Consider the following 26364-nt stretch of genomic DNA (forward strand, 5'->3'; position numbering starts at 1 on the left):
TGTAAGTCACAACAACTTTGAAATAAGGAAGACCCATTTTTATGGTCAATTTCAAACTCCTTAAACCCTCTTCTTTCCTACACAGCTCAGTTAGCCAATGAACTCACCTGAATTTTGTGGGGGTTTTTTTTTGGCGTCATTGGCTCCCTCCATGGGGAAGACTTTCATAAAAATAAAATAAAAATCTAATTTAAATGAGATTCTATAATATGCTGAGCTCACAGATGAAATTAGAGAGTCCTCCAAAGGCTAGAGAGCACTTTTTGAAGGCTTGTGCTCTACCATTTGATCCACATATATATGTTCAGATTTTTTGCTAATTAATTGGAGATAAGAATCTTATGGACTTTTCTGCCAGGCTAACTTCAAACCATGGTCCCTGGATCCCAGCCTCCTAAGGAGCTACCAGTACAGGCATGAGTCACCAGTGCCTGGCAAGAACACAGTAGAATTTTATGTTCTTTTGGGATTTTGCAATAATTAATTGTTCTTAAATTTAAAAACCACTAAACCACGGATACAATTTGGAAAGTTCTGTTTATAAAGCCCGTGTCAAATTCTGGCTCCATAACTTACTATTTAGGTTGTTTTACAACTTAGCAAAACTACTTTGAATCATGAATTTTTCCATAACCAAGTGGTTTTGAGGTCCAGGCATGGGTAGAAGGAAACTGAGGCCCAGAGAGAGGTGGCTTATTGAATTTGATGCTTTGCTTCTGCAATGTAGGTGCTCTAAAGAGTTGGAGTCTTTCCAAGTGACATCAGAAGTTTGATACTTTTAAAACGAGAAATTATTAATTATTTTATATCCCCAAAGAAGAGCAAAAACCATAAAACAATCATCTGTGTATTATTACATTTGGGACATCCATTGAGAAGCCTTGGCAATTGTTCACTAGATTTGTCTCCTGTGGCAACATCTCCATAGTCTTTTCCTCCTATCCACTCCTGTGCTTTCTCTTCACCATCTGATTACAGCACTGTTCCCCAACAAGTTTAGACACAGCTTTTCAGCATCCTTTTTAATGGGATGATCCAGAAACTCAGTAGCAAAATCAGTCAAAATGGACACTTGAGGATAAACTTACCTTTTCCCTTCAGCCATACAAAGCGTATAAACTCTGTACACATTTGAAAGAAAAGGTACATCAAGACCAGGGTGCTGACAGTGGGCAGAAGCCACAGGTAAATCTAAGCTTTGTACCATAGCTACGCCTCAGAAAACATTGCCTATATATAAATATAAATATAAATATAAGAGTCCTTCTAGCTTGACGCTTCCTAGAGTCTCTCTAGATTCTCTGACCTAATAATTTCAACATCTTGACATGCTGGCCTGTGGTCTAGCTCTGTCTTCAAGAGGGGAGGGAGCACCCAGGCCATAGGTTGCTGAGAAGCTACAATGTTAAGAAATGTATCAAGTGGCTGGGGATGGTCCATTTCTATTGGTGTGTCTCTGGGAGGGATGGGATCTGAGCAGGTGAATGAAGGAGCTTGTGAGTGGGCAGCAGCAGGTGACAACTCCCTGGCTGAAGATGTGCAACACTATTTCATTAGCCAGACTCTGTGTCTTAGAGTCACTCACCATATGATGTCAGAGCTGTGGGCCACAGAATTGTGGAAAGAATGACAAATAACAGGAAATCTCATCCAGTGGGCAGAATGGGAATAGAAATTTGAAGGCTAATTGGCTATTACTAGGTGAACAAGGAGAGTGTCCAGTGTTGTGCTTTAGAACACTTGGACCTTTTCCAGGCTCTTTAATAACTTGGATAAGTCTCTGGGAAAGCCATAGTTTTCTCAAGTATTATATAAAGTGCTTGAACTATAAATATTTGAGTCCTTTTAGCTTGGAGCTTCTAAGATCTAGATTCTCTAGAGTTCTTAATGAGTTTCCATTCCACCACAGCCTTCCCCTGATGCAGCTAAATGAAACAAACAGCTTTTTTTCCCCTTTGAAAAGCCAAACAGTTCAACTGGCTGAGGGAAGGGTCGTCTACATGGTTCACTATTTTCCCCAGAATCTCTTACCTGGGCTTCTTTAGATTTCTGCACAGGACTGGAGGACTCTAGACCATCAGGATTTGAGCTTCTCTCCAGTTGGGTGGCGTCTTTGGTTCTCGAGTCCAGTTGCTGTGACTTCTCCTAAACCCAAACCCTCTTACCTGCCTGAGCCCACCGGGCCACCCTCTTTCTTATTGTCTGTAAATTTACTAATTTGTATGCCCTAAACCCATATGTGGTGCATATCTACCCACTGAGAAAAGATACCATGGAGGAGAGAGAAGGAAGAAAGAAATGCCCCTCTGCAGCTCTCTTCTCTCGTTCTAGTCTTCTTTCCTGCAGACCAATTTCCCTGGGGCAGAGGTGCCCAGACACTGTGGACTCCCCACCTGGACTGAGCAGGCAGCTTTCCTTAAAGGGTAGTGCTGAAGACTGCCTAGTTGCTTCTCTGTTGTCTCTCTGGTTACATTTACTTATTAGGATTCTGGCTCCAGCACTTGCCTTTAAATAATTACCTAAGTGTTGTCTCCTTAGAGGGCAATTTGCCTTCCAACCTCAATAATCTCCTTTAATTCTCCTACAGGCAGGGTACAGGCTGTGTTGTCATCAGTGGTTCAATGGAAATTTTTGCACAGCCCAATACTAGATGCTGTCTTTCTGGTTCTATAGAATTTTTCAGATCATGATGCCTAACTCTTGTTGACTGGGGTCCTGGGGGCTCAACCTATCTGACCTGGGGGCTTAGGTCTATCCGAGAATAGTCTAATAACCCCAGCATCCAGAAAAAGTCTTGGCTTTATATGTTTCGGAAGCTCGCTTGCCCTGCCCAGTCCCATGAGGCTATGGGCCCTGGAGGGCTGGAGCTGGGGAAGGGGCCCAGTGAAAACATGTTTTGTTTGGCTCTGTACGTATGATGGGTCATCAATCCCCAAAGTCATGTACACTCAGTGTTGGAGGGAGATGGCCTATCCAGGATCAGAAACAAAACCTCACACCAAGGACATTAGCTCCACCTGAGTAGACAAACTCCCCCATGACGTCAAAAGTCTCCTTCCCACTGGGCCAGGTATCTGGAACTGCCAAAGAGGGGTCCCGATCACCAAGGGCTTTCTGAGGAAGGAAAACAAACAAAGGGGTGGGAGAGCCCAAAGGGCCCAGCATTCCAGGGAGAAGCAAGGAACATATGGAGAGCAGGCCAGTTCCTTATGCACAGGGCCTTCCTGCTAGTTGAAAGCCGCTGACCACATTAGAACCTTCCCCTTTGATATGTCCCTTGGCCACTTAATCCCTCAGCTTGCTCTTTGCCCTCTTGCTCTAGTTTAAGTGGATACTCTGCCTCTTAATCTCTTGGTTAGAACTTTGCCCATTTGTTCTGTTCCCTCCCCCCCACCAAGAGCTCCTGAACTTCTTGCAGTGAGCATCCATCCATCCCTGGCATAGCAGGGAGACACCATTTGTGAACAACAGGCAATCAAATTGGTCCCTTGAAGAAGTTCACACTGGGCCCAGGAGCTAAAGGAAACTGTGGTTCTTAGAGGTACAGCTATCTGCCAGTGATATGCTCTAGATTTAGAGTGGAACAATCAAGTGCTGTCTTCCAATGCAGAAAGCCAAGATGGACTCTCATCTCTGAGAGGACCTGCTAAAGGTTGGAACGCCTAGATCTATTTATGCCTATTGACTCTATCACTTCAGAATGATGTTTCCTTCACAAGAGTCTGGCTTCCTTCAGCTCGACATCCCTAAACTCGTAGAGGTTAATTGGACTCAACATGACTAGGAGAGGATGAGAATTGCTGTGCAGTAAAATGCGGAGCTAGCACTATTCCAAAGGACAGCATTCTTTGCTTCATCTTTTGCTCTAGCAGCTGATGAGGCAGTAGGGAGAGGCTGGGGCTTCTAGTTGTAAACTCACCAAGGGTTAACAAGGACTTCTCTCCCACTGCCTCCCCCCTCAAGTTGAGGTAGAAGGGGTCCCTGTGGCTTCTTCTCTCTTACCCAAAGGGTTATAAGCAGAAATGACAGTCAAGTAAAAAAAAAGAAAGAAAAAACCACCCCTTTCACACCTCCCCCCAAATAAAACCCTCACATAAATGCAAATGCCTCTGAAGTTTCCCAATGAGACTGTGGTTTATTGAGTAGAAATTATGGTCACACTGAAACTGCTATTTCCCACCTGGTTTCAGATAGTAGCTGTCCAGAGGGACAGCTTTAAGACCTAAGGAAAGAAACAGCTCAGGCTCATATAGGAATCATGAAAAAACAGGGACACAGTCTGATATAGGCTCAGAGGCAAGCATGGCAGACTTAAGTGGTGGCCAGATCTTACAGAGGTGTATAGAAGAAGAAATGGTCAAGAGGGTAGAGGGGTGGGAGAAGCAGGTCAAAGACAAGGCCAGTTGAGTGATGCCATGTCCATGTCAGCAAACATTTTTGGGTGTTTTGGTAAAGTGATCATCATCAAATGGCTAATTGATCAAACCTTAGGAAAGGCTTAAAAAAAGGAGGAAAAAGATGCTACCCAAAGTATGTCTTTGTTATCTTTGGCCTCCATATTGTTATGGTTTTGCTACCTTAGTGGTATTTCTTCCTTGTTCTTCTGAAGACTCAGGGCCATATGGAATCATAGAAATTTGGAAGACAGAGGCTCCACTGATCACCGGGTTGAGCCTGCCATCCAAATCAAGTGCAGCTGCTCCAGCATTGCTTGAGCCAGGAACTCAGTCTTATAGGACATGATTGCTCAGGAAACTTGCATTGTTACAGAGTCCTGCTCCCTACTGATTCAAATTCTGCTTACTTATTTCTTCATCCCCATGCTCTGCTATGTGCTTTAATCATAGTGAATTGACTCTTCTGCAGATTACCATGGCTTTTGCTATTATTTCTTTTCCTCCTCTTCCTCCTCCTCCTCTTCCTCCTCCTCCTCCTCCTCCTCTTCCTCCTCCTCCTCCTCCTCCTCTTCCTCCTCCTCCTCCTCCTCTTCCTCCTCCTCCTCCTCCGCCTCTTCCTCCTCCTCCTCCTCCTCTTCCTCTTCCTCTTCCTCTTCCTCCTCCTCCTCCTCCTCCTCTTCTCCCTTCTCTTTCCTCTCATCCCTTTTCCTCTCCTTCTTTTCTTCTTTTTCCTCTCTTCTTTTCCTGGGCACAGTCCCTGGACCTTTTTTTCTTTCAAGGCTATTACTCTACTACTTGAGCCACAGCTCTACTTCTGGCTTTTGAGTGGTTAGTTGAAGGTAAGAGTTTCATGGGCTTCCCTGCCCAGGATGGCTCTAAAAATACTGATCCTCAGATGTGAGTCTCTTGAGGAACTAGGACTACAGGAATGAGCCTCTAGTGCCTGGCTGCTGTACTTGTTTTGCTGGGCTTTAGATGGTGATCCTCCTGCATCTGCCTACTCTGTATCTGGGCATACATGTTCACCCTCCATCCTTCACTTCATTTGTTCTTTTTAATTTGGACACAGAATGTCACTGTGTAGCCCAGGCTTGAACTCTGCCTCTACCTTCCAAGTGTAGGGATTATTTCTCCTTTTTAAACTGAAGACAGTCAGCCCCCTGCCATTTCCAAGGGGACAGGGGTGCTGCAGCCCCACGCTTGCCCTAGTTGACCTCATCTCTGCATGCTCGCTTTGGCCAAAGATTACCTCAGAATGTGATGCCTGTGTTTTCTTTTTGCACTCTCTTCCTTTTTCATCACACCTATTCTCAGAAATGACCTCTTCCACCTAAGATGCACGCGACTGATCATGCTTACTGTGTTGCTTTCTCAAGATGGTTTATATTTTAACAGATTCAAAGCCTTGAGTCAAAGGGATGGCTGGGAATGCTTGGGTAGCAGGTAATGGAAACAGGTGATAAGGAGATATAAAGGCGAAGGTTTCTCTTATAATTCTTCCCCCTCCCCCTTTTTTGGGGTCATGGGGCTTGAACTCGGCCTGGGAGTTGTCCCTGAGCTTTTCAGCTCAAGGCTACTGCTTTGAGTCAAGTCTCACTTCCCATTTTCTAGAGGTTAACTAGAGAGAAGAGTTTCAGGTCCTTTTGGGCCCAGGCTGGCTTTGAACCTTGATCCTCAGATCTCAGCCTCCCAAGGAGCTAGGATTACAGGTGTGAGACACTACGCCTGGCTCTCTTGTAATTCTTAAACTCATATATGACAGCATTCCTAAGCAGAGGAACAAACTGACCAGGTAATTTCTTTTCAAAATGAAATGGTACTGCGAACATCAGTGTATATCAACAGTCTAGTTTGAGGTACCAGCCTTGTCTCTATCTAAGGTGAGTCTATCAGTCTGGACAACCACATTCTTGTCAAATGAATTCCTTGAAGTCAGGGACTGTTCTGATTCTTTTCTGGCTTATTGTCAGCCCTGGGGTTGGAATGAGGTGGGTCCACAGGGTTGTGAATATTGACAGACGTGGACAACCAACACAGGGAATGAGGAAACTGGTTGAGTTTTGATGCTATAAGTCACCAGAAGTTGTAACTGAGTTCAGAGACAATTGGAGATAGGTGACAACAACAAAATAATAGACATCTACATGAGGATTCAATCTCAGCCCTCATCCTACAAACTTTGTGATATGTGATTTTTCCTCCCAATCAACACCTTCAATGTATCTATGATAGTGAAGAAAAGATGCAGTAGCTTGAGGATCAAGTGGGAGAAAACATCCATACATAGAGCAAACATGGTAAAAATAGTGAAGCAACTTGACTGAGAACAGGGATCACCAGCATGCGGAAACAGGAATTCCAGAGACAGAAGATGGAAGAGAAGGAGAAAAAGTAACAAACACATGTTAAAAGAAAAGTTTCTGAGCTAAAGAAAAGTATGAGCTGATAGGTCAAAAGAAGATTCACGAGAAGAAATAACATTCAGACCTAATTTCATAAAGTTTCTGAAGTCCAAAGAATATCTTACAGTTACCAAAAAAGAAAGCATAGGCTATTTACAAAAAAATGAATGAGTTTGATCTCAGACTCACTTCTCATTTATAAAATCTGGGATACAGAAAATGAAGGAAGAAAACATATAGAAAACTGATGGAGGTGATTGAACTTCAGAGACTTGATACGTAACTGAAATACCATTTGTGGACATGCATATTCCCTCATGCATTATTTGAAGAAAACACTCAAAGAATGAGTTCTACAGAGATCAGAAGACAGGAGACAGTAAAAGAGGAGGGAGGAATGATTCTTACTAAGAATGCTTAGTCAAATTAATGAAATCCAAATGGGCATAGAATCACTGGGAATGTGTAATTCTGCGTCAAATAAGAATTCTTATAAAAAGTAGAGGCATAGCTGGAAGGGAAACACTTTCAAAATGATCAGTAATCTCACGGTAGAAGATGGTTGGAAAAGTACCAGTGTCTTCAGGACTAGGGAACTGGGGAGAGAAGCAGTGAAAGAATTTTAAAGGCTCAAAGCATTGGGGAAGTGCTAATGAAGAAATAGACTTTTGATCCTGGGAAAGAGGCCTTGACTGCTACTAGAAGTCACAATTCAAATGTTTAAGACTGCTCATTTAAATCCTGGAAGTGCCCTAATTGTTTAGACTTTAAAACTCCACACTCCATCACTATAAAATCCCTCTCTTCTGTGTATGACAATTCCTCTTTTTCTACATTAGGCAATAGGTGCCTATTTACCCAGGCAAGGTACCCTTACCTCCCAGCAGGTGTCCTTAACTCAACTCCCACTTCTGTTGTCTGCCTAGAAGCCACTCAGCAAGTTCAGTTCTGTAGCATCTATTACTTAGTTATGTAAAAAGATCCTATCCTTTTTTTTTTGGTCAGTTTTGGGGCTTGAACTCAGGGCCTGGGTGCTATCCCTGAGCTTTTTTTTTTGCTCAAGGCTAGCAATCTACCACTTTGAATCACAGTTACACTTATGGTTTTCTGAGGGTTAACTGGAGATAAGAGTCTCATGGAGTTTTCTTGCCTGGGCTGGCTTTGAACCATTGATCCTCATATCTTAGCTTCCTGAGTAGCTAGGATAACAGGTATGAGCCACTAATATTTGGCTAAGATCATCTATCTCTTACTTATCTTTCCAAAAGACTTCTGTTTTATGCCAACACTATGTAAATCAGTCTCCTTATTTCTATCTCTGTTATTCTCATCACCAACTTCTTTTAATGATGCACATGGAATGGTTATAAAAATTTGAACAGAGAGAGAAAAAATCAGCCTCAGAGAGAGAGGGAGGCACAGGTATACTTCATTTGATACAGGTGTAAAGACAGGCAGAGAAGGTGAGTGCTGAGCAGATGGCCCCAGAGCAGAGACCACAGGGAGTCAGGCAGGAACATTTCAGCTAATCACCGCTGGGAGACTTCTCTTCCTCACTGCTCTTCATCGTCAGGTAGTAGACACGGTTGGCCTCTGGGTAGGTGACTTTACTGAGTGGGAGCTTGTAGATGGCAGGGTTGTTGGTTGTCAGGAGCAGGAAGATGAGGGAGGAAAGGCAGAAGGCCCAGGTACCTGGTGGCACACCAACCTGGAAATGAAAACATTGGGGTCTATAGAGAATGTTTCTGGTCTTGTGCTGGGCTAGAGACTTGGGAGAAGGATGTGTAAGGGTGAGGATGGGTAGCCCTGGTGAAGAGATCTGAAGTGTTGGTCTCTCTGAGCACAAGGGTTAGGGATTGTGTGTTTTCCTTAACTTCATCTCTCCAACCCTATTCTCTAATACTCATTATATTATGGTCCCTTCCTTTTAATATACACACATGCACGACATGCATGTACAGCATTCTTTTTTTGTCTTTTCTTTTGGTACTGGGGATTGAACCCCGGACATTGCAACTGCTTCACTCTGAGCTACATCCCAACCCTGTACTATTTCTCAGCTGAACCTTGAACAAAACGTGACGGAAGCTTTGGGTAAAGTACCATAATCTATAACCCACTCTCAGGAGACTCCATACTTACCACCGCCAACATGTTGGAGAGAGCTGCTCCCATGTAGGCACAGAACAGAGCTGTGGAGGACAAAAGACCATGAGACTCAGCTTTGTTAAACCTGGCTCCTCTCTCCTGCTCCACCACTGCTCCAGTTGACCACAAATTCCCCTTGATAACACGGCTCGTGTGCTTTCCTGTGGCCTCAGGGTCTATATTACACCTTGAGATCTGATAGTTGTCGGATGTTCTTTGCTCTCCTCTGGCTCTCTCCCCCACACTGTGCATCCCTGGAGGGCAGTGATTAGTGCTTTCACATCCCCTCCCACTTCCAAAGTGACTTTACCTAGAGTTGGCATCGATACACACACTTTACGTGTCCCCACTGACTTTGGGATAGGCTAGCACAGGCACATCACCATTGAGGGAGAGAATAAGCAGAGTAACGTGGTTGTCCTTTTCCCCAATACCAACCGCAGACAAGGGCCAGCAGGTGGGTCTGCCAGGTGAGGGCATAGAACATGCCCCCAATGGCAATGCAGGAGAGAGCACAGTTGTAGCTCCAGAGTCCCATGTAGATAGTCTCAAAGGGTGTGGCCACTGTCAGAGCTGTGGAACAAGATGACACAAGAGGGTTCCCAAGTGAGCAGAAGGTAGTGGTCTCTGAACTGTTTTCCAAAGGCCCTGTCTTCACAGAGATGGGACTAGGTCTGGGATGAGGGGATATCTGCCCTACCTCTTAACCAGAGCAGTCTCGCTTTCAGCAGACAAAATTACAACTTAGTGTTCTGTTTCATGGGGTTCAGGAAACTTGTGTATGTACACACTGATAAATGGAGAGATAGGAATGTTCCAGCAAAAGGGCACCACGTAAACATTAGGTGAATCTGGATTTAACAAAAGCAATGGGAGTGGGCATGGTGGCTCATGCCTGTAATCCTAGCTACTTAGGAGGCTGAGATCTGAGGGCCACAGTTCAAAGCCAGCCTGGGCTCTAAAGTTCCGGAAGACTCTAATCTCCATTAAAAAGAAAAGGAGAAGTGGGGCTGTTGCTTAAGGGATAGGGTGGTAGCTTTGAGCTGATGAGCTCAGGGGCAACACCCAGGCCCAGGGGTAGGGTGGTATCTTCGAGCCAAAGAGCTCAGGCACAGGGCCCAGGCCCAGAGTTCAAGCCCCCATGATCCACAAAAACAAACAAACAAACAGATCCACGGGTACCTCTTGGATTACTTTTATTTATGTAATCTTTAATGAGTTTAAAATTATTTCAAAAGGGGGAAAATAAAAGTTCTGCTTTCAAAAGTCTTCTTGCAAAACATTGGAATATATATATATATATGTATGTATGTATATAGATCTTTCTCTTCCAATGATCCCATACTCATTTTTCAGACTGTTTAAGAAAGAACAGATCCGTACATAAATGTGCATACATTCATCCACGTATGTGCAGGGATGTGAAGTTCTGTTTTGGGCAATGCCAATCTAACTTTGAGAAGGCCTTTCCTTTTCAGCTTATTCAAACCTTCCAAGTGCTGGGCCACGTGCAGCTGGTACCCTGTCAACTCCCCATCCTCCACTCATTTACTCCCCTTCACCCTTAGTTTCAGGGCACAGTATGCAGGCTCCTAACATCTCTACATACATCTTGCCACTGCAATTTGCTTCGTTTGGTGGCTCACACAAGGAAAAAGCAAATCCCTACCACTGATAGTGTTTTAAAACTCCACCAAAGAGAGTAAGTAGAATATTTGCTGTGCATGGGGGAGAAATGAGCTTAGAAAATGATTGCAAAGATCTCCATTTGGAGCAGAGGCTCTGTCGTACCTGCTAGCATCCCAATGATCGATCCAATGGCTGCATGCAGGCAGATGAGTGGTGAGGAGATGAACAGAGCCACCAGGATCAAACCGCCTGTCCAGGGATTGTCACAACCATACACCTGGCCGATCCCCACAGGGATGGTTTGTAGCAACTGCAAAGCCAACAGAATGCAGGTCACCGGATTGTGGGGTTGATGATGCAAAGACCTGGCCACAGGCCTAGGACCCGAGCCATTCCTGGAAAGGTAATGGAGTGGAACAGATGGGTGACTGTGCTCTCCCCTGTGAGAGAAAGTAGGGGAGGGCACGAGCTGGAACAAATAGCTCCTCACTCCACCACCTACCAGGCATCCAGCATCCCTCATGTAGTCAGGGGAGCCCTCCACGTGGAGGCTAGGCATGGATGCATCTACAGAGATGGCCTCTGCTACCAGAGGAGAAGTTTTGAGGGAGTCAGAATATAGCTTCTTCAAGGCTGCCATTGCAGGCTTCAGGTCTTAGGGGCCTTTCTGTAGACTTCTTGAAATCGCAAATATTCCACCAGACATAGTGGAACTCTCCAGGGCCACTCTGATAGATGTAAGGAAAAGGAAGAGCTACAGTGACCAGTGGCCTCTAGGCCTGAGCCTTTGAACGTGATCCCTAATTGAAGGTCAAGTCATTTACTATCTCTTCATTAAGAAACTGTGGAGGAGTCCTCTTTGTGGATGCTGCCCCTGGAGTGCTCCATTGAAAGGTAGTGGGCCATTTGGAAGGAGATGTTTCCTCTCCTGTCAGAGCACGTAGCATTGTGGGAAGGTACTGTGTGAAACATACAGACTTTGACTTGAACAAAATAGTGTCAATGAGCCTAGGAGTGGCTGATGATGATGAATTGGGAACTGATATCAGCTGATCTTCCTCTGGCCAGATGGAGTTGTCCAAGTGTTTGGAGTCTTTTGAGGACAAAGAGGAAAAGAGGGAGACTGGTAGAACTGGGTGAGTCTTGGCCTGGGAATGCAGAATCTAACGGTTACTAGATACTGTGCTCATTGTGTGACCTCAGGCATGTCATGTCCTCATTCTAGGCAATGTCACCTCCTCTGCTATATAAGGAGCCTGGCCTGGCAAATGACCTTCTTGCTTTAGCATTTTGTAGTGCTTTTCTGAATTACTAGGACATCTGGCTTTCTAAGAGGAAAGGCTCTTTATGGCTGGGGATTCTGGAAGTGTTCAGTTAATGTGTACTATTGGTCCTGTGGATCCCATTTATATATATTTTTTTCGGTCATAGGGCTTGAACTCTGGGTCTGGGTGCTGTCCCTGAGTACTTCAGCTCAAGGCTACTGCCCTACCTTTTGAGCCACAGCATCACTTTTGGTTTTCTGGTGGTTAATTGGAGATAAGAGTCTCATGGACTTTAGTGCCCTGGCTGGCTTTGAACTGCGATTTTCAGATCTCAGCCTCCTGAGTAGGATTATAGGCTTGTGGGTCTCATATTTTGCTGTATATTGGAGTCCCTTGGGAATATTTCAGCCATACTGATGGCTGGCTTCTCCAGAGAGTCTGATTTGACAGCTATGAGCAAAGGTGAAACAGAGTTTGGGTCCTCTGGATTAAGTACAGATGATAGGCTATAGATATGGGAGCCAGTTGCATTTTTAGATGAACATTTGCTTTTTGTAATATCTTGGTTTAAATTTGGAACCAGTCTTATTCCTTTAGGGAATCGTGTTTGAAGAGACTTAGAGAGCTTTCAAGTTTTGGTCACCCTTTGTCTCCTAATGGGTAGCCTTTTTTTTATATCCAAACCCAGCTATAAACTTGTGAAAGAAAAGGCAGGATTGGGCCCAGTGTTTTTTTGTAGGAACCTATAAGACACTTTGTACCAGAGTAGAGAACTCAGCTTACGTGTGCAGAACATACTAGAAGTCTGGTCAACAAATATCCCACGACTGGCCAACATCTCAGGAATGTAGAATGCTGGGGGGAATTCAACTTCCACCATTTCTATCCAGGGACACAGGTGGTGAGCCCCAAGCAGTCAAGTATGAGAGGAATGAGGGGCCACGTGGCCTTGGAAGAGAGCCTGGGTTTAGAATGAAGCTGCTGGGATCCATATTTTATCCTGGAGGCTGTGCACCAAGACAACCTGCCTCGAGACCACAGTACTCTCCAGGCTGCAGCTGACACCCTGGGGTGAAAAGCAGTCAGGTATGTGTGGAAATTTACTGAGCACCTGTACTTCTCATACTTCTTAGAATGCTCATGAAACAATACTTCAGTTGAGCGAAGAGCAAGTCCTCAACGCTGTTGTGGAAAGAGGAAATGGTATCAGCTCTTCAAAATTTAGATAGAGGCTGATGGGATGGGATGGAAGGAAGCTGGCTTGAGTGATGGGCTAATGGGGAGATGAGGGGGTGGTCTTGGGGTGTTAAGGTGCTCATATTTATGTCCAGCCCCAATTTCTTAATTGTGTATTTGGAAGATGCACAGGAGGCATCTCTTCTTTGTGACCTTCACCATGCTGGTCCCCTCAGCACTGGGTTGTCCAGCTTTTCAGTGTGGGGTGCCACATGAGCCTATGGCTGTCCAATAGACAAAGCCTCATGGGTAGGAATCAGCACACTGAGTCTACATGCCCTAGGCCTTATCATTGACAATTCTGTCCGAGTTTTGTCTCTGCTTCCATCCCAGCAGCTTTGCATTGGTCAGGGGGGCTTTCCTGAATAGTCCTTCAGTGTAGGTCCGGAATCTGCCTCTGATCTTATTCCATTATAATCCAGGTCAAAGGTAAAATTTAACAAGGTAAAAATCTTTAGAAAGCTTTTGTGTGCCCTAGCCTTTGCTCCAGAAGCAAAGGAGCATTTCCTTTCTCGACACGTTTAGGTTTCGATTGTTGCTGGCCCTGGAGGACCCTGGGGGTGATACTGCAGAGCTGAGTACCAAGGGAAAGTTGCTTGGAGATGCGGGCACACCTAGATCACAAGGAATGACCTGGCAATGAGGGCTCCAAAGTCCTATCATAGTAATAATATTGAAGGGCATGGGTTACACTTTAAACATTTAAGAAGACTATCATACAAGCGATTATGTTGAAGTAGTCTAGAATGCAGAGCTAGAGTCCCTAGATGATATATAAAGGGAAATGGACTTCTGAGGACTGAAAAGAGCACTAAAGGCATCTCATATTGGGCTGGGGCTGCTTTGAGATGTAGTGGGTTTCATCTCACTGTGTTTATTCAAGCTGAAGGCACATGACCTGATGGGGTCTATGGGTATAGTGGTTCAAAGTTGGGTCTGTCAGGCTTCTCGGATGTTAGGCACAGATGCTAACATTGGGTAACTGCTTCTGTCCCACAGATGAAAATCTGCAGTCAGGGATAATATTAATACCCATAGTACTGGGTTATTATGAGGACAGAATAAGGTAATATAATAATCAGGGCTTGGAAGACTGTGGTATATAGTAACTTGCTTATCAGTGTTAACTGTTTGCTATTTGTATACCTATTAATAAGACTAAAAAATGTATTTTTTTTGTTGGTAGTGGGGCTTGCACTCTGGGCTTGGGTATTGTCCCTGAGCTCTTCAGCTCAAGGCTGCCTCTCTACCACTGGAACCACAGCATAAATTGTAATTCTATATATTTAGTCTTAGCATAGATTTTTAGAAATCGTATTATTTTATTCTTAATGTCTAGAGATCAGTGGAACAAGTGAATGTAGGTTGAGATATAAGTAGATTGAGTAGGTTAGAAAGCAGAGACCCTCAGCTTTGGACCTACTCACATTGTAGACTGTACAGTTCTATGTTGAGGACAGGTCAAGATGACCTATGCTCATGGGAGATTTAGTGAGTTCTACTCACTAGGTGCCAATAGCACCTCTCTAGTCTTGATAACAAGAAAAATACCTCCAGACATCACCTAATGCGCCCAAGGAGCCAAATCCCCCTTGCCTGAGAAAAATTGCTATGGACTATAGAAAAATTCGCCGTTTGTCCTATATTGATAATATACTTTTTTTTTTTAAAGTTCTAGCCTTAGGGCTTGAACTTAGAGCCTGGGAGTATTCTCTATAAGCTTTTTTTCACTCAAGGCTGACACTCTACCACTTAACTCCACTTTTGGCTTTTGGGTGCTTAACTGGAGATAAGAGTTTCAAAGATTTTCCTGCTTAAGCTGACTTTGAACTTTCTTTGATTTCAGCTTTCTGAGTAGGATTTTGGTCATGAGCCACTGATGTCCAGAATAATACTTTTAAAATGCTAACTAAAAATTGCATTAGTTTTTTGCCCCCTTTATCAAATTGCTTATCTTATCTAATATTTTTCAGTAAACCACAGCCATCCTGAAACATCAATGTAATGCTTATCTACTCACTATTTTTATCTCTTTCCATGTGCGGAATGTAGGTTTCATGGGCTATTGCCTCATTTCCTGTGTATGCCCAATATCTGAAAAAGTGTCTGGCACATGTTAGATGTTCAACAGAGATTTGTGGAAAGGCGGAATGGGTAAAGTAGCCACCATTTCTACTTGCTGCCGAGGCCTGTCATGTGGTTTCCAATGAAGCTCAGACCTTGGGTAAGCTATAAACCTGACTATCCAGAAGGTCTACAGTGGGATCCAGGGGTTTCATCTCACTACCCCTACATGACTTACCAAGGGCATTTCAATCTCTGTCCAGGTGATGTTGGGTACTGAAGAAATAGGCTCCACCAGCGTTGTGGGGAAGAAGAGGTTGTAGTGGCCTGTGGCTGCAAGGTACAGAGTCACGGCAATATTGAAAGGCAGTGTGAAGACAGGCAGGTCCCACTTGCTGAAGATGGAGTTCAAAGCACTAGTAATAACTGGGCTGAAGATGGAAGAGGGAAAGGATTAATTATTATAAGTGTTGTTAGGGCAACACTGTCTTGTCTTCTCCAGCCACTGTACTATCTGCCTGCCATCCCCTCTTCTTGTCATAATCATTTCTAGATCCTTGAGATTCCAGTGGTCTGTTGATTGGGGATTTAGAACAAGGTGTTCATGTTAAGCTCATGGTTTTGTGAAATGGTTTTGAATGATATATTGAAAATACATTGAAAAATCAAATATAATTCACTGGAAGAATACTTTAAAAAAGGATATGTAAAACCGATTTTTTGATTCCTAAGACACACACAAAAAAATCAAACAAAATATTACAAAATGTGATTGTCTTGGGATCATCAGGTATATACCAGCTACTGCCTTGGGCTAAGATAACATTATTTTGAGTCTATATAGGAGGAGGCTGCATGTCTATAGATAAATACATAGATGTGGACTCAGTAAAACTACTAAGAACATTGTGAGAACTGTCCGGTGAGATAGAGCTGTTAGCTGTTTATATCCCCAGGTCTCTTGGTCTTCTTCTTTGGAGAGAGCATGACTTTTGGAACTAGATTGAGCTCATTTCTATATTTTCAAGATGAATGATCAATACTACAAAATTATTTTCTCTTAGTTTCAGTTTCCTCTGGAATGGATTCCTGAGGTGACTCGACAAAACACGAATTCCTATGATGATGTAATTGAATGGCCTAGCTTTAATTAATTACTGAATCTCATCTGGGTAAGTAGAGCTGCTTCAGAAACCCTATTCCAGATCTCTAGCACATTAACTCTTCAACACACTCAGAACTACTTCACATTTTCACTGTCTTCTTATTGTTTAGTTTTAGCCTTTCACTGGCTTTTATTTTAAAAATAGAAATGATCAAAAGAGAAAAGTTTTATTTTCCCAACCCTAAGAATGCCTATCTTGCTTGCTTTGGTCCCATATATCCTGCCTCTTGTATTTGATGAAAATGTCCTTCTTCTTCACCAGGATAATTCTGTTTCTTCTTCTTTGGAACAGATTTGTCTCAAGGACTTTAATTTTTTTTAAAATTTGTAGTACACCCGTGCTAGTTAACTATTTCACATTTTTCATGCCTGCATCTTGTTTAGTTTCAGCCTATTTGCAGAGCCTTACTTCATTAAAAAATAGAAATGGCCTCAAGCTTGTGATCCTAGCTACTCAGGAGGCTGAGATCTGAGGAATACTGTTTAAAGACAGCCCTGACAAGAAAGTCCATGAGACTTTTGTCTACAATTAATCACCAAAAAGCTGGAAGTAGAGACTCAGTGGGAGATGACTGGCTTTGAGCTGAAAAACTAAGGGACAATGCCTAGGCTGAGTTCAAGCCTGGCAAAACAATAAAAAGTAAAAAAGAAAAAAAAGATCAAGTGATCATTTGGTTTATAACTGTGTAGATCATTTGCCATCTGATCATGCTTAAAGCCCTGTTTAAAATCTCTGCTTAAAATCCTTTAACTGTTTTGCATTTTTACTACAGTTGTAATAAAAGTCGGAAGACATATTGCATCTTTGGGGTGTATGAGCCCTCATCTCACTTCCTCGGCTCTCGCCTCCTGTTACTTCCCCATCCACGGCCTCAGCCTCCTTGTTCTTGTCTGTTTTGTGAACACTTCCTTCCCTGGTTCGGATCTTCTTTTTTTAAATATTTTTTATTGTAATTAATAAAAGGGTTACATGATATTTGCCAGATAGAGGGTGCATTAATTCCCATACATTGATACCCTTTCACATGTCTTGGTCCCCATTACCCTCCCCCCCCCATCTTGGTTTTCCCCCCTTCCCTATCCAATTTCAATTAACCAAATACAAATATATCCAATATATCAGATAACAAAGTGAGATACTGTAACAATATGAGATATCCAAGGGACAGCAAAAGAGATGAGAGATAACGTAGTACTTTAAGGACAACAATCATTCGTTATATGGCTTTTGTTTCAATATCCTGGAGGTCCTTTCAATTAGCTTCATACTATATGGCCTTATGTATCAAGGTTTTGCTCTATTGCAAATCTCTGCTAGTAGAGCCCAAGGTTTCTACTGATTATGACAAATGAGGGAACTGGTTCGGATCTTCTATCTGCAACATCCTTCAACCACGTCTGCAGATGGCAATGTCTTCCTGTCATTTAAGTGCTGGCTGAAATGTTTCATCTGTAAAATGGCCTTCTCTGACCATTTAAGCCTGGATTCACTTTTGCTTTCATCAACACACTTAATCACTTCTTGAAATGATTTTCTTTTATTTACTAGTTTCTGAGTATGTTTCTAAATAAACTCTGAGAGAACAGATACATTTCCCTGTTCATAGCCATTCCCAATATGTGTGAAAATCCCCACACTCAGCAGATGAAGGTCTAGTCCCTAAAACCTAGTGTATTGGATAAACAAACCTGGGAAATGCTACCACTAGTACCTACCCTACTTAGACCAAACTTCAAGGACTACATGAACGGATTAATGAACACACGAGAGTGGTAGGTAACATAGCAGCCCACTCAGGGTAAGGCATTACTGTTTTCTCTTTGGGAAATAGGAATAAGGACACTGAAGTCTAACTGCCATCCAGTGTCATTGCTCAGGGGCTGTGCTGAGAAGCTTCATCTACATAGTTATAAACCAGATGTATGCAAATAAGAACAAATTTCTGCTCTTCCCAGGGTATGGGGGTAGGGTAGGTATGGGGACCATTACAGAAATCCCCATAGAAATGACTGCTTTATCCTTTTGTCCCAGTGGATTAAGGAAGGGAAAAAGAAACCCCAAGAAGAAAAATAAATGGCCAGGAATGCTTAATGTAGGAATTTATTTGCAAGCACTCCTAAAAAGTAATGAAACAGTATTTAAGCTAAATTAAACTAACTGGTGTTTAGTAACTCCAGACTTTGAAACTAAAGAAAGACATTTACTTCTTGGGGATGTTCGAAATAAATCACCATGCATGCCTGCTTTATCGCTGGGAACGAGAATAAATCTGCATGTCTGAGGGAAGTTAGGACAAGTGTGATATATGCATGGGAAGTCAGTGGTGGGGGGCAGAGGTTCACATGACAGCAGGCACACCATTGAGATGGACACTCCACTGACTAGGGGCAAGTGAAATGAATGCTAGTCTCTAGCCATATAATAGAAACATGGGGTCTTAAGCCGCTTTGAGGGGCCACTGTTATTTCATCTCCACAACCTCCTGGCCTTCACAGTGTCCATCTAGGTAAAGCAGCCTGACTATGAACATTCTGGGTTGACAACAGTGTATACCCAATCCCTGTCCAGCGAAAGACACAAGCACCGTGGGGTCCCGTGTGTCTGGAAGTAGAGAGAAGGAGGCACCTCACCAGGCCATGGCTGTGCAGCTCACTGGAAACAGCAGCCACCAGTAGTAGTCTGCCTTCTCAGAGAACACTGCCATCAGCAGCCCCACTAGCATCCCGTTGTAGCCGTGGAGTCCGGAGGCGATGGCCGACCTGGGGGGCGGGAGTGGGGGAAACAGTTATTTTTTTTATTGGAATTTGCTGGTGCCCTGAGTCCCTTCCTTCCTGGACCTCTAGGTTCTCCTCAATTTAGACAATTCCTTTGATAATGATATAAAAAAATCAGCCCACACAATGAATATTGCACAGAGCTACCGACTTCTTTCTCAATGACTATTTCCACACTTACCCTTGATTACTCTTTCTGACTTAGAAAATTACACACTTCTGTCTAATCTGTGCAATGTGGGTCAGAGTCTGGATCAGAAAGAGGTTTAGTGCTCTTAGATTTCTCTTCTGAAACAAAGTGAGAAATAGATCCATACTGAGAAGTGGGAAGGGGATGTGAGATGGCTCAGATTATTTATCCAGAGAGAGGAAACACCTGAACACCAGCCCCAGAGAGCACTGTGTGCCTCAACGGCCATCACTCCCTGCTTGTCCCCACAGACACTGGGCAGGAGATGGACCTCAGGGCTCTCCACCCACTTCCCAGTTTAATAGAGAGAGAACACTGACGCCCTGACCTGGAAAGAGCTTTGCATTTCCTTCCCCCCTTTTCTCGCTCCCCTTTTGCCTCTCCCCTTCTCCTTCTTTCCATTCTTCCTTTCCCTCTCTTTCCCCTCCCTTTTTCTCTTCTCCTCCCCTCTCTCTCCCTGTGGTACATCTTAGACTTCCATTAGATTTCCTTCTATACCTAGCAACCTGAGACACTCCTGAAATGAAAAGGTGAGCTCATTCGTCCATCTTCCCAACAGACAAGTATGTCTGATTTCTCTGAATTCTTGATGACGTACTGTCTTGTATGATTCTGCTCTCCTCAAACTAGATTCTAATCCCCATGAGAGAAGAACATCTTAAGATTCCTTCTGCTTCTACTTCAGAGGGAAAGAAGCTTCAAGCCAAAGAAGCTTGATGCTCTGATTTGCTGTGAGCCAGAGCATCTGAGTCTGTAGGGGCTTCCAGTGATCTGCTCAGAGTTGACTCAGGAGATTTGTCTGTCTGCTAAGACAAGGTTTTCTGACTGCTTGAGCAAACACTTCACCTATCTGCCATCTGCGTCTTCCCAAGGGACCCCTAGAGACAAGCTCACCTGTCCTGGCTTAAGACGAGGGCAGTTAAAGTTGAGATGATGGTCCCCAGCGCCCCAGTAATGGCCCACCAGGGATTCTGGATCAGAAGTCCTATGAAGATGATGAACCCGCTGAGGGGATTGTTGATGAACATCACCTGAGCTGTTCCCCTCAGGATCCAGTCTAGGAACTGGAGGGCCGGGGGCTTATCTACAAGAGACAGACAGCCATCAACAGAGTCCTTCCAGTGCTTCCCCCCTCTGGACCACTGATTGGCAACCAAGGCTCGCAGGGATGTAGGTACTAGGACATTGTCCTCTCATTTAACCTGGCCTGGATGAAGAAGCAGAGGCTTGGGAGTGGGGATTGACATTTAGTCCAAATATTTCAGTAGCCCAGCAGTCAGTTGTCAGCAGGTGGTAGTTCTTTTACCATACAGGCTGGGGCACCATGCTGAGAACAGTTTAACACAGTTCCAGCCATTGGCTTGCTTGGCAAGAAAGGCCCAAGCGCATTCCTAGGAAATTTATTGACCCAAGCAAATGGATGAAGAGGCAAAGAAAGTCTTTTTGTGTAGTATTCTATGGTTCAGTTGAGGGAAAGCATCTGAACAGCACAGAAAGTTGCCTAAAGAAAGGAAGCTGGAAAAGAAATTGTTTTAACCCAGCTGTGGAAACGATTATTGAACTGGGACCAGGAGGAAGCCAGGTGTACACGAGGGGATGTACAGATTTCTACCACCTCTGGTTTGGTTTCCAGGACAACTCATGCTGGTTGGCGCAAGTAGAAGCTAATAGGGGAGCAGTTAATTCAAGAAGTGACAAGGAAGGAACCATAGGGCCCTTTTGGGAGAGTGATGTCAATTTGGCACATAAATGGCTGGTGAACAAGTGGCCATTCAGTTTATTTGGGAGATGGCTTATATGTGGCTAGAATTAGGGGAATACATTTAATTCCCAAACTGTGGGGATTCCAGGCTTAGTGGTATATTTTGCCCACCTGGAGTTGACTTGGGGCTGAAACTTCCCCTAGTCATAGAGCTCTTGTTTTGGGAGAGAGGAAGAAATGCTTGTGTCCAGCTTGGAGGGATTGTTGTGTGCCACCAGGCCCCTTGCTTCCTGGGTGCTTGCTTACCTTTCAGCCAGTTCCTGCACTCCTTCATCTCTCCTGTGATGTAGCCCACTGCTTGGAAGAGGCTGAAGCCTCCTCGGCCTGCAGGGCCTCGGTGGGACCCCTCACTTTCTCTCCTTTTACTCTTTTCATTGGATTTTTCAATTTTCACAATGTGGCTGTCTTCATCAGATGATCGGAGGTCCTTTTAGGGAAAGCCATGAGAAGATATAAAATAATCTGCCTTATTTTGCTTCTATGGCAGGATCTTGCTATACAGCCGGGATCGTCCTCAAACTCCCCATCCTTCTGCCTCAGATTCCCAAGTTCTGGGACCAAAGTCATGCACTGCCACATTTAATATACATAAATGCAGGGCCTGGGCACTGTCCCTGAGCGTTTCTTCTCAAGGCTAGCACCCCACTACTTTGAGTCACAGATAAACTGTGTTATATTTACATAGTGAACTGTTATTTTGCCATAAAAGGAAATGAACTACTACATCATGCTATAATATGGATGAGCCTGAAAACTTTATACTGAGTGACAGAAGCTTGTCACCGAAGCTCACAAATAATATGATTCCATTTATCTGACATCTCTGCTGTTAGGTTAGTCCTTAGGAACAGAAAAGTATCATGGTGGTTGTCAGATAATAAAGTGTTTGGAATGGGAGGTAACTGTTTACGGATATGGAGATTTTTTTCTTCAGATAAAGCAAATATTTTGGAATTAGATTGTAGTGATGTTTACACAACTTTATATTTAAGACCACTTGTGTGGAAGCAGTTTAAGAGAGCAGATTTTATGTTATGCGATATTATTTGAACCTGTTATGTGTCCACAGTGCTAATTGTTAAAGGCTTGGTTGCCAGCTGATGGAGCTTTTGGAAAGTGATTGTATCATGAGGACATTGACTTCTCCTGGTTGAATCTACAGAAACAATCATAATTTAATGGTGTTACTGGGAATGCTGGACATGAAAAGGTATGGATATTTGGAGGAAGTAGGTGCTTGGTAGGACATATTCTTGAAGGGCACTTGGGAAGCAGAGAATCTTCCTGGCTGCCGTAGTATGAGCAGCTTTCCCCTCTGCTTTTCCCTTCTGCTGTGATGTGGTAGCTTCCTTTCCAACCACAGAAATGCAGCTGGCTGACCATGGGTTGAAACCATGAACCCAAATATACCTTTCCTCCTTTAAATAGTTTTGCTCAGGTATTTGTTACAGTAATGAAAAGTCTGGCTGGCACAGTATGTGAATTATAATCTACAAAAACAATCTCAGCAGTTTTGTATACAACCCTTTCTATTTTCTCAGCAGCTAACCAGAATACCTCTGTTCTGTGTTCAGATGAACAATGGCTTGCATTCTAACAAATGCCGTTTTTCTAGAGGCCATAGGGGTCATTCAGGGGAGCAAGTCTAAGGGCAATGATTTTGGGCACTGATTGAAAGCCTGGTACAACTGTGTGAATACACATGTGTATTCTCTATGTGTCCTTAAGTTCAAGTCTTACACAGAGCCACATGCTCTCATCAAAGGCCAGGAAGGACCCATCATGGATATGACTATTGTCTCCCATTGGCATTTCACGGGCCAATTCTGAGTCTATAGGGAATATGAGTAGCACCATTTACTTCCCGTCCCCCTAATTCTTTATCTGTGAAACGACTGGAAGGAAGACATTGCTAACCTTTTCTTCAGGCATTTCCAGCAAGGGCAGGGCTGGGTGTGTATCTTGGGAGCTTGAAGGCCAGGTAGGGCTGCTTGGCTCTGATTGGTAGAATTTGTGTCTGCTGGAATTGGGCTCTGGCAGGAGAGGGCTGCTGTGGCTGTCAGACATCTTCAGGGTATGGTCACTCATCTGTCATGTGACTGGTGGAAGGGAAGAGAAAGAGCAGGCGAATGAGAATGGGAGAACAAAGAGACTTAGCTGAGGCTATTCTGACACTGGAGAAGGGGTAGCATGTGACATGAACGGATGAATAATGACACAAATGTATTATTATCTCCACTCCTACGGCCAGTGTTACCAGAGTGGCAGGAAGCCATTCCTCTACCCACATAGCTTTATTTTTCAAAATATCCCCATCAAGAAGAAAATTCAGCTCTGCTGTCAAGATTTCTCCAATAACCTAGTTAGAAGTCTCTTTACTTTCGGATCACTGAAGTACTTTTTCATTTTGCCCATTATTTTAACATATACAGTATTATTCACTTGATATGTTCATACAGATCCAGTCGTAGTCCAGGGCTTAGAAGAAACATTTTTTAAGTTTCTATGGAGATAATGTTGTTTCTGCTTGAATTCCAATCCCCGCTTTCTCCCCTCTGTCTTTGGAACCCTATTCAGTCCATCTCCTCCTATGGGAATGTCTATGTTCTATGGGAAGTCACATGCCTTTGGGCTGGGTGGAGATCTTTCCCCTTCATGTGGGGATCTTCTTTTCTTTCCCCTAGTAGGCCCAGGATTTGTGCCATGACTTGCTTTGGGGGCACCACTGCTTATCTATTTCCCATTTCACATTTGTTACCCTCCTTTAGTGCTACATTTTTCTTCCAAGCCAGTTAATGTAGCCCTTCTTCTTTGCCTTCTTCTCCTTCTTATGACCTAGAATTTCCCCCCATTGATCTGAATTATGTACTCCGGGCTTCAGGAGGTTTTTGATTGTTTGTTTGTTTGTTTTTAGGACAGAGGCAGCAGATCTTTCAGGTGAGTGCTAGCAGTCTTGACACTGGCTATTGTAGACTCTGGTCAAGGATTGCAGAGGTCTCTTCTACATGGGATGAAGACCCTTGCCAATTTGTACATTAGTACCATTTTCCCAGGCAGTTCCTCTCCTCCTTCCAACAAGATGAATTCTTACTTTGCCTGTTGCTTCCACACTACCCCTCACCAGGGTGTGTAAAACTTCTCTTCTCTGAGGCTCATACCATCTGACCATTCCTCATACCTCACTGCTGTTATTGAATTTATGCTCCCTCTCTTATTCAGTGAGGACTTTAGGTGCTCTTAAAGTCCCTTTGTGTAGACTCCAATAATTCCAAGCAACTTTCATTTCCAGATGGACAGCTCATTGTCCTCTTCGCAGGGTTCTCATCTCCATGGACAAATTCTTTTTTGTTGTTTTTGTTTTTGTTAGATTTATTACATTCCTTTATTATATATTCGATCAGTTTGTTTGATTGCAAAAATTATTCATAAAACATTGAATTACAATTTTATATCTGCCTCTAGTAAAAGTAGACATGCTGTAAGAACAAGCAAAGACCCTTTTCAAATCAGTGGTTTCTAAATATTTTGGTTGGTGGCTAATTCACCATTAAACCATGTTTCTTAAAGACGTAAGTTCTTAGGGCTGGGCATAATGGTCACATCTATATTCTCAGGTACCTGAGAGGTGGAGTAAGTGCGATGACAATTGGAGGACAGGCTGGGCCAAAAGTTAAGGAGACTCTATTTAAAAGAACAATCTAGTCATGTGGAAAATGCCTATCTATGGACAATTTCTGCCTCTCTTTCCAGCTACCCATTTCCATAGCAGAAGCCTGGCTCTATATAAACACTGTAAAATCTATCCTCTGGTTTCTGCCTCCAATAACTTCACGTTCTTTCTGGAGACTTGATTCATTTTATCTACCAGCTACCTATCTTCCTTTTTCTCCTTGACTGGTATAGATTTCAAGGCCTATTATTTCATTGCCCTTGTTCTATTCTCCTTCCTTCATGCCTTTGTGGAAAAACATCATCCAGGATAAACCCAACTTTTCCATGTGCTCACCAAGCTGCCTAATATGGCTAAGGAACAGCTTCATAAACTGAATAGATGGCTTTACCTTAATGTTGATGATTGTCATTCCCAAATTAAATACGTGTCCTTAGTCCACTTCGCTCCTGCTTCTGTTACTACTGCTTTGCAGATCTAGTCTTCAGTCCTCATCTCAACTAGACTGCTCAATGATATTCTAAGATGTGACCATCCTCTTTGACATGCTGGTTAGCTTTAACAGCTCACCCTCTCTCCCGCTGCTTCTTCACCTGCCTCAGGCTGGCTCACTCTTGCACATATGGTCATACTTCAAAGCTCTCTTTGGACCATTTTTGCCGAAGTTCCAGCACAAATGACTCAGCTGTTATTATGACTTCCTATTCCATTGACATGCTTATGAGTTCCAAATCTAATGTTCCTCGCCCAGGCTTGAATATCAGATTAAGAGATTTGACGGTCTACTTTATATTTAATCATGGATATTCCAGAAGTAGCCTAAAGTAAAGGTGCTGAAAACTTGTAATATTGCTGTCCTAAGTCCTGAACTTTTGCATGGGTGCCCCTGCCAAGTGCAAATTTTCCCTCTAAAGCTCTTGCTCAGAAAACTCAGAAGTCATTTACAATGCTGTCTTTTTTTACCACTCCCCAAGACAAGCAATTCTGTCTCTAAATTACCCCATGTTTTCAGACAACAGCTAGATGCTATTATACTTTATTCTCCATACTTTTTTTTAACGTGGTCTCTTTATCTTACTTTCCACTTGTTGGAGAAGCCTTCTCAGATCCATCTTGCCCCTAATACTTCTGTTCTTTACATACTCTTATGAGACACAGTATTTTTCTTTATAAAAATTCTTATGTATTTATTTGTGTAAACCCCACCCACCTCAGAAGTCAAGATTCATAAGAACAGTGACTTCATCTGTTGTGTATGCTGCTATGACTGTAGCTCCTGGAACAGTACGTGCTGCATAGTACATGTTCAAGGAATATGTACTAAATGAATGGAAGAAAGGAGGGAAGGAAGGGCAGAAAGAAAGGAGGGAGGAAGGAAAGGAGAGAGGAAGGGGAGGAAAGAGGAAAGGAGAGAGGAAGGGGAAGAAAGAGGAAAGGAGAGAGGAAGGGGAGGAAAGAGGAAAGGAGAGAGGAAGGAGGAAGGAAAGAAGAAAGGAAAAGAGGAAAGGATGGATGGGGAGAAGGACAATATTGTAATTTCAGGTTGATTCCAGAGTGGGAATACTTCCTTGGAGAACTTTCCAAGTCTCTATGGGAATCCCTAATGGTTTCAGATAGATATAGACCACCTGCCAGCTCTGCATTTGCAGGATGCAGAGACC

General features: G+C 43.4%; 1 protein-coding gene across 2 annotated transcripts in view; it reads right to left on the bottom strand.

The window, feature by feature from the left end:
- LOC150049719 (urea transporter 2) overlaps positions 1 to 23122 on the bottom strand; it is a 43766-nt gene extending 20644 nt beyond the window's left edge. The window contains exons 1-9 of one of the 2 annotated variants that reach the window (XM_090353176.1): positions 22951 to 23122; positions 21280 to 21460; positions 20166 to 20355; positions 18938 to 19066; positions 15380 to 15572; positions 10739 to 10886; positions 9386 to 9520; positions 8942 to 8991; positions 8333 to 8507 (exon numbers count right to left, since the gene is read on the bottom strand). In XM_090353176.1, coding sequence (XP_090209302.1) covers positions 8333 to 8507; positions 8942 to 8991; positions 9386 to 9520; positions 10739 to 10886; positions 15380 to 15572; positions 18938 to 19066; positions 20166 to 20355; positions 21280 to 21460; positions 22951 to 23121 — 1372 coding nt within the window. In that variant the 5' untranslated portion in view covers position 23122. Of the gene's footprint in view, positions 1 to 2031; positions 2762 to 8332; positions 8508 to 8941; positions 8992 to 9385; positions 9521 to 10738; positions 10887 to 15379; positions 15573 to 18937; positions 19067 to 20165; positions 20356 to 21279; positions 21461 to 22950 lie in introns of those variants that run through there. The other variant, XM_090353178.1, reaches the window with a different exon arrangement.
- Between the last annotated feature and the right edge of the window lie 3242 nt (positions 23123 to 26364).

The sequence above is a fragment of the Megascapheus bottae genome, chromosome 19 (assembly GCF_031878675.1).
Source record: "Megascapheus bottae isolate mThoBot1 chromosome 19, mThoBot2.hap1, whole genome shotgun sequence".
NCBI lineage: Eukaryota > Metazoa > Chordata > Mammalia > Rodentia > Geomyidae > Megascapheus > Megascapheus bottae.